This window comes from Centruroides vittatus, unplaced genomic scaffold, assembly GCF_030686945.1.
Source record: "Centruroides vittatus isolate TY-2023 unplaced genomic scaffold, ASM3068694v2 contig_1213, whole genome shotgun sequence".
Classification (NCBI taxonomy): Eukaryota; Metazoa; Arthropoda; class Arachnida; order Scorpiones; family Buthidae; genus Centruroides; species Centruroides vittatus.
In genome coordinates this window covers 1,734,251-1,746,758 of record NW_027120776.1, presented here as the reverse complement: position 1 = coordinate 1,746,758, position 12,508 = coordinate 1,734,251, and the positions used below count along the sequence as shown (strand labels likewise).

The window sequence follows — 12,508 nt, the reverse complement described above, 5'->3', positions numbered from 1 at the left end:
TGTGCGGACAAAATCGAGGGGAACCACCTGAAATCAACGGAGAATTGTCGACTACGAGGACTGATCCAGATCACGAGGTATGACCCGAACTTATGTAAACTCTCCCTCCGCGGCCCCAGAAATAGGCGACCTTCGCGCGCCCCTTTTGTAATTATCTTGCTAGCTTAAATAAATTCTTGTTGTTGTTATTATCCGTTGGCTATGTCTTTTATTCGGGTATCGTCTCCGCCGCTCTATCGTTGTACCCATTCACCTCCTCCACTCGCGTAACGCGTAACGCGTAACTCATCCGAACCGCCATCTTGACGTGGGCAGGTCTCACGGACCTGTTAGCCGACAAAAAGGAGGAACGAGACTTTGGCTGCCTCCCGGCACAAATTTGGTGTCAAGAGTGGGGTTTGAACCCACGCCCTCCTATGAGGACCAGATAACTTGGCCTGGCCAAGATCTATCTTCCGCATCCAACCCAGAAAGGTCGCACAAATTTGTGAGTGCCGGGAGGCGGCCAAAGTCTCGTTCCTCCTTTTTGTCGGCTAACAGGTCCGTGAAACCTGCCCACGTCAAGATGGCGGTTCGGATGAGTTACGCGTTACGCGTTACGCGAGTGGAGGAGGTGAATGGGTACAACGATAGAGCGGCGGAGACGATACCCGAATAAAAGACATAGCCAACGGATAATAACAACAACAAGAATTTATTTAAGCTAGCAAGATAATTACAAAAGGGGCGCGCGAAGGTCGCCTATTTCTGGGGCCGCGGAGGGAGAGTTTACATAAGTTCGGGTCATACCTCGTGATCTGGATCAGTCCTCGTAGTCGACAATACTCCGTTGATTTCAGGTGGTTCCCCTCGATTTTGTCCGCACACGCACAGTTAAAAGACAAACGTAACCGACCCCCCTTTTCTCTGTCGTCGCCTTTTTATTCTCTCGGTCACAAGTTCCAGTTTCACCAACCCGCGTTTTTCGACTCTTGTTCCTCCTGATTCATATTTTCTTTTCCTTCGACTCATATCCCTTTTCCTTCTACACGCGCGGAAAAGGATGTATCATTACCGGCTTAATTCCGGTGGGTTCGAACTTTCACAATGCCTTTCCCTCCATCATGCATCAGGAGGATCTGTCTGCTTGATTTGATCCGAGTTCGTCTCGGCTAAGTGTTTTGTCCGAATGTTTTTGTATTTTACATTCAACACTTGGGGGATTTTGCACAAAAATTGCACACAGTTTCTATCCCCGATGTACCGTTAACAGGCAATTAATGGAAATTAACTGGAGGCAGGATATATTCACGTGTTATTCTGGAAATACAATATGTTCTTCACGTGATTGAGATTCTGAATACAGACGGCCCGAGGTATTCGGGTATCGGCCATACATATATATTTTCGTCCGAGTATCCGCAAGAGTATATCCTGGGGGTGTAAATTACTTGTGTGATGACGCGACAAAAGCAACAGCATAAACGGATGTGGAGATTAAATTATTCGGCAAGTGTACGTGAATGAGAGTACACGAACATTATGAAGTAATCAAATTAACAATAATGTATTCGATACGTAATAAATGACACGTGGCACTAGCCAGTTGATCGATCCGAGCAACGTAATTTCCCTTTTATTCCCGTACAAAAGAGTTTTTTAGAATAAAATAAACTTATTGATTTAAAAATTATTTAAATGATTGAATATTTCGGACGAAAGTGTTGATTGTTTTCGTTTTATTTTCACAGATTTCAGGAGATTTTCATCTCTGTGTACTTTTTTCTTTAATTTATTTGCATTTAATCGTATTTACTCTTATCTTTATTTTTCTATTTTATATTTCTTTGTTTCACATTTAAAGATATCCCGAAAAAGTTTAAAATTTAAAAAACAACAACAAAAAAGTGTATAAAATTTAAAAATTAAAAAAAAACAATAATTTAAAGTAAAAAAGTAAAAAATATTTTAAATATATATTGATATTGACTTTCCAATTGCGACCGCCATTTTTATTTTCGCCGATTGTGACTCCAGATATTTGACTCGTGGCCCACAAACTGTGACTTATTCTCCAATTTTCACTCCTAATATATTGATATTCTCCCGATTGCAGCTATTCGAATTCGGACTCTTGCATTCATTATTTATCTCGTCCTTCCTAATTTACGATTATTCCTCGTCCTCGAATATTCACCTCTTTTGTCCGCTCTTCTGTCTTTACACTCGACTTGACGAACATCACCAAGACCGAAATATAAATAATTAATACAGAAAAGAGAATTCGAACGGAATTATTCTCTGATAAAAACATACCATTATTGCCCATAACTACTTTATTTATTTGCAAGCAAAACAATATACATACATGTATAAGAAACCAGTTTTAGGATTTGCTTTAATTATACAAATATTAATGAAAGTAAATTACGCTTTAACGATAGTGAACAAAATCCGATTGTTTCTTCAAATTCAGCTGTTTAAATTTAATTTTCTCCACCCCAGCATTTCGCTTTGAGGACCCCGTTTGGGGTTGCGACTCACAGTTTAGGAAGCCCTGCCGTAGACAACAAGTGACTTGGAAGGCCCTTTCTATACTACCGAACACTGGTCGTGGGTCGCGCATGTCTAAGGGGCAGGCCACTTGGAGTTTTCCGGGGTTTCTTCACGTTATCGCACCCAAATAGAGGCCAATTTTTCATTAAAACCTCCCTGGACAAATTAACCAAACCAACTTAAATAATACCAGTGAATATTTATTAGCAGTTCTTATAAACATTATGGGTTCGGCCAGACCCACAAGCAGTGGTGATATTCAGCGGGTTCGCACAGGTTCGGCCGAACCCGTTGGTAAAATTTTCAGTTTCCCGAACCTTGTTAAACACACGTAACATTTCTCAGTGGTTTTGTTTCTTTTAAAATATATATTAAAATATACGTATTATACTCTGTAACACTACTAAACTAGAGCCTTATACCCCCGTTCGCATCGAGCATTTCAATCTAGACTGTGAGCAAAATCAGGGTGCGATCTCTCTCGACCGTTTCAATCTCGACCGAAACGAGGACCGCGATCGATTCAAGAGAATTCTTGAAACTAGATCCAGTCATAAGAGAGATCCCATAATCTCACGCGCGCGAGATAATACAAGATGGCTGTGGAACACGTGTCGGGCTATGAACAGCGAAATAAAAAGGATATTGTATTTCGAGAGACGATGACATCTGTCTATTATCAGCAGTGTTATTCGGGGTGAAAAATTTCTCTGCCTAAAAAAAAGAAACAGGTCGACAGCACTAACATACTATTGTTACCTGGTCTTCGCCCAGGGCCCCTTACGTTCCAAATACGCCACTGGTTATTAGATATATCGCAAGAAAAGGTATTGTATTTATTTCTAGTCAAAACTTCCATTTTGTTTGTCGGTGATTGTTAGGGAAAAATTTTCTGCTAGCGAACCCTTTGTTAAATATTTTGAATATCACCACTGCCCACAGTGTTGGGTGGTTTTGTGGGGTCTCATATATTCGGACGGACCATCCCACTAAAATTTCCTGGGGGTTTGTTGTTTCGTCTAGATGTCATCCCTGGTCCCACGCAGCAATTTGCTGCTATCTTAACAGTCGGCAGCCCTGGGCCAATTATCGTAGTTCACCAGTTTGACATTGATGGGCACCCCCACTTGAAGTGTCAAAGAAACTTGATTTATTGGAACTCTCGATAAACCGGTCATTAAATAATTGACCGGATCATCAAGAGTTTATTGACTCAATAAATCAGTAGACCCTTGCCCAGAGTGGTGCCGTATTAGCGAGAGTGTCTGTAATAAGATACACTCAGTATAATAATAATAATAAATAATTAATAAATAAAAATATCAAATTAAAATTTTAAAGTATTTGAATTTTTAATCTCATTTTTATGAAATATTTCCAAAATTCATAACTATAAAAATGAATACCAAATAAAAAAATAATTATATAAATATCTTAATGTAATGAAATTTTCCTTGTTATGTTAAAATTTAAATTTCTAAATATGTCATTTCGTGAAATTCATGAGGTTTCTTCTTTAATTTTTGACATATTCTCTAATTCATTTGCTGCATCTAATTCTTCTTCGGTTTTGACACTTCCAGACCCCTCATTCTCAGTTTTGGTTTCAGATTCTTCAAGGTTCTTACTGCAATCGATCAACAGATTCTCGTGTCTGCAATTGGGTTTTTGCCATTGTTTCCTGTGTTGTTTCTTCATTTTTCTCTTTCTTATCAGCACCGGAATATTCTTTTCGTTGTTGCTCCAGGCATCGTCTCTCTGTGCATCTTGCTGAGAATTGCCATCAGCCATTCGATGATTCTTATATTTTCCTATGGAAGTTTTCATTTGCTGAACACGAGGATTAGACGTTTGCAACGTGGAATGTTGTCCATAATGAAACTGTGATAATGGCTGGAAATTTGGATTTAAATCAGGTGCAGGGGGCCTAAAAGATCGAAAATTAGAACATGAATTGTTCCTTACATCGGGCTTTTGATACGTCGCTTCCGAATTGAAACCATTTAGAGAGGGGAAATTTTGAAAATAGTAGTTTTGATTTGTTGATGGCACAGGGAGTGGTAGTTGAGGCACGAACAATAATCTCTGTTGCTGTTGATTTTTCGTGCTCATTTGAAACTGTTGAGGAAAATATGGCACAGCAACAGGCCGTCCTTTCTGACAGTTTTGCAAATTTTTTGAATCAACTCCATTTCCATTTGCAGATTGCGGGTAAGAAAAATTCACCGTTTGAATTTTCGAATGATAATAATTATTGCAAAATTGCTGATTTTGATACATTCCTCGTGAATTATGTGAGGTAAGTGGAAACCTTCCTATCGTAGGGATAGAGCTCCTCTGGTCTTTATATTGAGAATTGGGACGCACAGAAGAAACCGGGTTTGCCAATCTGTGCCTGAGATCATTCTTCTGTATGAATTTATTATCGTACAGCAAAGAAGGGGGAGAAATAGGCGAATTCTTGTGAAAAACATTAGATCTTCCTTGATTAGCCATTATAGGAACTGCTTGATCCGGTCTTTTGAAACGCTTAAAATGATATTCGTGTCCTGTAGGGACAGTTGGAGAAGATGTAAGAGAATTGCGGCGATTAAACTTTCGATTTTGTTTAACAGAAGTTGAAATCTTCCATGGAGGACTTCTGAAGATGTAGCATCGATCATTTGTTTTCTCTAGAAGTTTCTCTTTTTCTTGAGTAATCTGTGATGCAGCCAATTGGTTATGATTTAAAACAACAGTGTCAGGAGATGTGTCGAGATCGTCTTCATTTGTTGTTTGCTGATTTAATTTACTTTGATTATTGTGACTAGAACTGTAAATTTCAATACATTTCTCCTATTAAATAAATAATTCAAAATTATTATTAGAATAGTTAAAGTTTAATTTATAAAACTGTAACCTCTTTTTCTTCTTCAAGAAAAGTTTTTGATGTAATTTTATCACAATGATCTTCTTTTTCAACGTCTGTAACATTCCTGACATCTGTTATTTTCCATTCAACGTGAGAATAAGGGAAATTTTTCCACATCAAATAACTATTACAATCTTGGAAGAAGTGTTGTAGAAATTGTCTGCATTTGTTTAATTTTTCTCCACCTACAAAATGGTTATGAAAAATAAGATTATAAGTGATCCAATAGACTGGATTGCTCTTAAGACATCATCCTATCACTATGAGCGATCGAATCTAGTCGAACAACTTTCCAAGAACTTCTCGCTGAGGATATGTAGGTTCTGTCTCTCATCACTCGATCACCTCGTTGTGGTCTGGCTGAACTTACGATGGACACAAGAAAAGGCCATCATCGATCCTTAGGATTATTCAAGAATTTTTCATGAGCAGCTGCCCATTAAAAATTCTCTAAGAGTTGCTAGCTTGGATTCAATCCCCGACCGTCCAGAACACCTTTCAAAAACTGATGACCCATAAATTCTCACTAGAGGCTGTCTATTTGTCCTTTCTTAATCTCGAGAAGGAGTTAGGTAGAAGAAAGTCGAGACTAGATATGGAATGCTTAGGAGCGTGAGGCCCAGATTAACTGTAACTTCCAGTTACTGTTAACTCCGGTTATTAAAATAACGTAACTTCCGGTCCAAACCGGAAGTTACGTTATTTAAATATATAAATTTTCTCCTGAACGGAGTTAGATAGATGACTGGCATGACTCTGTTCTTAACAGAAAAGTATGATATATGGAGGCAAGACACTACTAAAAATGAGACACTGTGACGAAAAATTGCAACACATCATTGTGATGATGTCACAATAAATAATTGCTCGTTATATTTATATTATCAACAGCGTGATTATCTTAAATACTTTATAAAAGCTTACCAGAATTGCAATCAAATTTCATTCTCAGAGTTTTTACACTGTTTCTAATGATTTCCATCAGAATATCCTCTACATTCTTATTTCTCTCCCTAGAATAAATTCCTTATTGACACTAAACTTTCGATATTATTTACAGAAAAAATAATAATAAATAGACACTTACAATGCTTGATCTACGTCTAGAGTTTTATTCTTAAGTGATTTTTGCTTTAAAGATTTTCCCAAAGTCAATAGTTTTCGTCCAAGATTATAAAGTCGAAATTTTGGATCCGAACGAACGCTGTAAAAATAAATATTATATATTTATTGTTAATGTTTAACACTAAAACACACTACAAATATTTAAACTTTTTGTTGGTGCTATTTCCCCCATATGGACACTACAAGGGATCATTTTTAGGCCAATCGAGTGTTCGGCCGCGCTGCAAATGGAGTGACCGAGCAGTAGAGAATGGGGTCTGACATACCCTAAAAATTTTAGGATATTTCAGGTCCTAGTCTTGGCCCACACGCCCGAAAAATTACTGGTATTTTCTCTTGCCCGGTTTCGATCTTGATTCTACATAACTATAAATTTCTAGTAGCATTTCTATGTCCATCAGTCTGTCATTTCTTAATCTAAGGAATGGAGTTAGATAGAAGAAAACCAGACTAGATATGGAAAGCTTAAGGATGAGAGGTCCCGATTAACTATATACGAATTTCCTGTATAAACTGGAAGTCACGTTTTTCAATTCAGAAATTTTCTCCAGAACAGAGTTAGATAGACGACCGGCATGACTATACTGCTAAAAGGGAAAGTACGATTTACAGGGGCAAGACATTACTAAACTCGAGAGCATTGTGACGATATCACAATAAATAACTGCTCGTTTAATCTATCAATAATTGTTATATTCATTTAATCTTACTTGATATCGTCGTTTTTATCCATCATTTTCATTTCAAGTTCGATGACTTCTGGCCAAAGGAAAGACTCTAAACTTTTCGTTCGAATGGACACGGGCCAAATGAACGGTTCTAAGTCTTCTACAGCGTAAGTGTGATTGTCTGACCGAAGATAAGAACTTAACCAATCCTTCCCGGTCGGTAAGAGAGTATATTTATCCATTTTTGTATCAAGCTATCATAAAAGGAAAAAGTCCACCTGTTTGTTGAAGAAATATTAAATAAAAAAATAATATCATAATATATAGTACATACCAGAATAAGTGGTATACTTTAGATGTTAATGATAACCAAATAATAATCTTAACAAGCAAACCAGTGAAATAATTGAATTAAATTCACGAATTATAATCTTTCCAATACAGAAGGTTACGAAGAGTCGAACCTGCGACCAACGACCATTTTTAATGTTCTCGTCAGTAGTCGTTGTTCAGAGGTTTCATAAAAACCCGATGCATCTAAATTTGAAATTCTCTAAGAAAATAAATGAAATAATTGTAAGAATCTTACGAATTTCTAGCCAAACAAATAAATCTTCTATTGTCTTGATCAAAACGCTGAAACGAAATTCAATTTCATTATAATTTGAAGAAGAATTCATCTTCAAATATCTGTGAAATAAATATTACACACCTCTGTTAAAAATTTTACAGTGAAACAATTCGAATACCTCGTTTATAAGTAGTAAATCGTTATAAAATTCTTTGTAAGAACACTTCGAATTCAAATTAAATTCTTCTAACTGATTTCTCCTATTCTTTATTACAAACTTGTAAAGACTTTTTAAAATATATAACAGTTTTTTTTAAGTCTTAAAAATTTATAATAGTGAGTTATGGATTGAAACTATTTAATTCCAAAAAATATAATTTATTTTTTTAATTATATAAAATAAAAAATAGGTGCACCCGTATGTTGAGGGAAGATTTTGCCTTCTGCTCTGAAATAGAGAAGCTTGTATAAGTATATACACGGGCTCTATTCATAGTGGTTGCTGTATTTCTACAATTATTTAACACAATACAAATAGTAAGATTAGTTAACACAGTGCAACATTGAATAGTAAGATGCACTGACTATAGCAGGCTATTAAGTATCTGGTGTTGAAATGACACATCAGCCATTAATGGACATTAGCGACCACCTTAAGTATGGAAGTGTTTAATTTACAATATGGTGAATATCTGGATGCTTTGAAACAGGGCAGCGTACATTGTGCAAACTTCAAACAATGATTCAACGTTCGATCAGCGCTTCCACAAGGTGGCGCTGATCGGACGAGTGCAACCAGCGCCACCTTGTGGAAGCTCTGGACGCACTCGTGGCTAATGGGAAACTGTTATGGTGAGGAAGAATGTTACAATATTGTCGAAGGAACCGTTATTTTGGAATTTCTTGTATGGGATAATTTGTTACGGGGGAAATTTTTATTCAATAGAAGCATAGTCACAAAATAGTTACAAAAATCTCATCTTAATTTTAAAATGTTAGGAATATTTTGATTTACTTTTTAACGTGATTTTCGATAATAATCTCATTTAAAATACAAATCACTTTTGCATTTATTAAAAATTTGCATACAAACAAAGCGATAGGAACGTTAAATGCACTTCTATAAAGGTGATGGACGAGAGATTCCACATTACGTTGAACTCCTTTACGAAGCATTTAGAAAGGAATAAATGAGTTTTCGTGAGATTTTTTTATTTGAAAAATAATCCTTTAATTATAAAATTCTTAATCTTTTACTTAAGAATATCGTAAAAATTCCTCTTAACTCTCGTCACCTTTCGTGATTTGTTCAGAAACCATGAGTGAAGGACTCGGTGGAAGTAAACTTTAGTGATTTTTACTAATTTAAAAAATATTTTGTCAGTTTATTTAAAAAAAAAAATACATTTTGTAACACAGATGATGAGAAAATTGGACCATGTGCGGTTTGCGATGAGAAAGAGGCTGTGATTTGCCAGGGGGTGAAGATTTGCATGGCATGTAAGGTTCTATTCGATTATGCTGTAAGAAGTTTTAGTGATCCCATGTGCCACGATGAAGGATCTTGCGGCGACGAAGATCCGACATTCATCTTCCTCTGTAATTTCTGTCGACTGGACAAGTGCTACAAAGCAGGAATGAAGTTTATGGATCATTACGGTTTGTACAGCCATTTTCTGATTATTATTCTTGACACTTGTGTAATTATTAAGTGTTTACTCCCTCCTAATAGAAGATAAAAAGTATTTCTATCGTGATATACAGATAAGATTAGCTAGCGAACATAGGGTAAGTGAATTTTTAAATTTCTTTTTTATCGTTTAACGTAGCTGAGTAGTGTAAGCTTTGTATTTATTGGTCGTATATGTCTGGTAAACTACATCTACTACACATGCCAATAAAATAGCCCGTTTAAAATGAAAGTGGCATCGTTATTAAATTGTTATATTGTAATCTGAACAGTGTGCATTTTGCTGTGTTAACGCTGTTTTTCCAAGGCAACACTCCTATTATTTAATTTATAGATATTATACAGCATATCGCTCTAGTCGGAACATCATCTACTATTCCCTAACTGCTGTAAAATGGGATTGCCACCTATACACTTGCAGCTCACGTGTAAAGTAAACACAGATTACGTGTTATGAGCATTGCTGCTCATTCTTTCTGTGATCCTTTTTGACAAAACAATAATTCTACCCTCTGCTGCTATAAAGTATCTTACAACAGTGAAAAAAGACAAATGGCTTTAAAGCGTAAACATCATATCATATCCTTACTAATCATACTTCCCATTAATCCAATCCAATCTACCACTGATTTCAATCTCTGCGGATTAGCCGTACTGCATATTATAATGTAAATTTGCAGTGTGTGTGTGTATATATATACATTTTATATATTTCTTTTGTAGGTTATCAGACATGATGAATGTCATAAATGGGATATTTTAACTAAAGAATTTTTGAATCTCAAGCGTTCTTTCCTCAGTTGGATTTCTCTACATCTTGAATTTCAGAAACTAGAAGCCGAGTTTCAAGTAACAACTTTTTTTTTTCTTATAATTGAAATTTTATGCTAATGCTATGCTTTTTAATTTTAATGTATACGCATAACAATTGCATTAATATAATCCCATAATGATAAATGTAAAATTTATCGCTGTAGTTTAAACAGAGAGTCCCAGGGAGCTAGGTCTCTCCTCTTCTTTAACAAAGAAACCAAATAATTACAGGATACATGACAAACTCCATTGTACGCTTATGTATACAATAAAGAGCATACCCCCTTTCATCCACAGTGGCATCACGTCCCTCACCTATTGTAGGCCTGGCCGAACACATAACGGGCTTGCTAATTGTGAGGCCCTCTTAAAGCCCATAGGACGGACAGAGTTTTTTTTAAAAAAATCCACAGTAGCACAGAAATGAATGTGGGTTTGCTCGTTCTAATTCGGACTCCTTAACTAGAATTGATTTTATAAAACAAAATTTCCAAGAAGTTTTAATAATAATTTATTTTTCTCCATGGTTTTAATAAGAAACGTGTCGTTTTTTTGCAAGGACCTCGTGAAGAGAAGGTACGATGTCAGAGGGTTAGTAATGGAAATAGTGGACCAATCGTTTGACGTTCACCTGGTTTTGAAAATAGGCAAGTGCTATTGGGATCCTTGGAAATACGAGAAGAACGAAATCACTACGTTAGTGTGCCATATTTTAGAGTTAACTCTGAAACTGATAGATCATTGCGAGTCTAGGGAACAGTTTAATAATTTAAAATTAAAATTAATAATGAAAAACGGTAAGTGACTTTATTTATTTTTTAAATAAACGTTTACTTCTTACTAAAACCCTGAATTTCTTTTTGTATATTTATATACAGATATCGAAATGGAATTAAATGAAGTCGATAGAAGAAAGGTGGAAACGTTAATACCTCTTTTAGATAAAATAGAAGTAGATTCATCGATGCTATTTAGAACGTTACGTCCAGAAAAACAGTAGATACTTCATAACTTGTATTGTAATTGGATTTTTGCCATTTAAAAATAAACACTCATTGGTTTAATGTATAAACTTTAAAAAAATCCAAAAAAGGCATTTATATTAAAAAGTTTTGTTGGTATAGTCATCATCTTATAAAAAAATTTATCGGTCCGCGATCTCCCAGAGATCGAGAACCACTGTTTAGGAACACAACGGGTGGGTGATCTGGGATGGTCTAACGGGAAGACTTTCTATGGGGAAACTGGCCACGTCTGTAAAGGTTTCAGACACGACGTTTATAGAAGCATTTGTTTTGTTAAACACTGTTCATTGTTACATTCAATTGATGTCATCGTCACATTAAGAATGGCGGAAATTTGGCGTCATAGCGTACATTATGCCCTTTATACAACGTTTAATGTGAGCAAAAAGAGAGGGGGGGAACAAGTTCCCGCATCAGGGTCTCTGTACCAGAATGCTAAAATAAATAAACAAAAACAGGTTAAAGTGACATAAGGATTAAAAATTATGCCATAATCATTTTGTATTAGTATACGTATGCATACATTGTGACACATTGATAATTCGGATGGTGTGTCTTCTGTTTGGATCTTGCAACAGATAGTTTGAGGAATACGAAATTTCTTACGTCAACAAAGAAAAGAATGTTGCAAATATTCCTCAGCTGGGTCCAATTAAGAACGTGGTACCAGCCAAAAAAGCGCTAGTACCACAATTCAGAAAAGCCGCAGATTGCATTCCAGATTACACAGTTTACAGGCAGAATAAACAAATTTTATTAATTTGGTGTTTCTGGATAATCAGACTGTAAAACGAAGAGTTTGATGTTTATTAGGGTATTGATGCCATCAAAAACTTGGTTGTTAAAGGCCAAAGGGCTGTGCAGATGGAAGGGGTTCGTTTATCGTATTTCGAATGGTGTCGAAATACGATAAACGAACGCACGAGTTTGTTTTTTTTTTTCGGGAAAGTTACATAATCGTTGCCGGATTTTTTTATACGTAAATACGAATGGCAAAGAGTGTTTTTAATACGTTAATCGTCAGCTTAAACAGAACAGAAGTATTTCTTCACTGAAGAATTTTCCTTCAGTCAAAAAAGTTACGTTCCGCTCGTCATTATGTAGCTCATTTTAATTTCTTTTAAAACAAAATATTAAATTTTTAAATAATCAGAGTCTCAAGCTCAATAT

General features: G+C 35.8%; 3 protein-coding genes across 3 annotated transcripts in view; 1 reads left to right on the top strand and 2 right to left on the bottom strand.

Moving 5' to 3' along the window:
- Positions 1-12,508, bottom strand: part of LOC136986341 (meiotic recombination protein REC8 homolog) — a 220,354-nt gene that overhangs the window by 134,987 nt on the left and 72,859 nt on the right. The window lies entirely within an intron of this gene.
- Positions 4,036-7,565, bottom strand: LOC136985787 (uncharacterized). Its single transcript, XM_067283146.1, has 5 exons — positions 7,282-7,565; positions 6,534-6,650; positions 6,371-6,459; positions 5,435-5,631; positions 4,036-5,370 (listed from the first exon to the last, which is right to left on the bottom strand). The coding sequence occupies exons 1-5, from the start codon at positions 7,479-7,481 to the stop codon at positions 4,036-4,038; spliced, it is 1,938 nt and encodes a 645-aa protein (XP_067139247.1). The 5' UTR covers positions 7,482-7,565.
- Positions 9,239-11,358, top strand: LOC136985624 (uncharacterized). Its single transcript, XM_067282945.1, has 4 exons — positions 9,239-9,469; positions 9,543-9,598; positions 10,873-11,110; positions 11,192-11,358. The coding sequence occupies exons 1-4, from the start codon at positions 9,304-9,306 to the stop codon at positions 11,311-11,313; spliced, it is 582 nt and encodes a 193-aa protein (XP_067139046.1). The 5' UTR covers positions 9,239-9,303; the 3' UTR covers positions 11,314-11,358.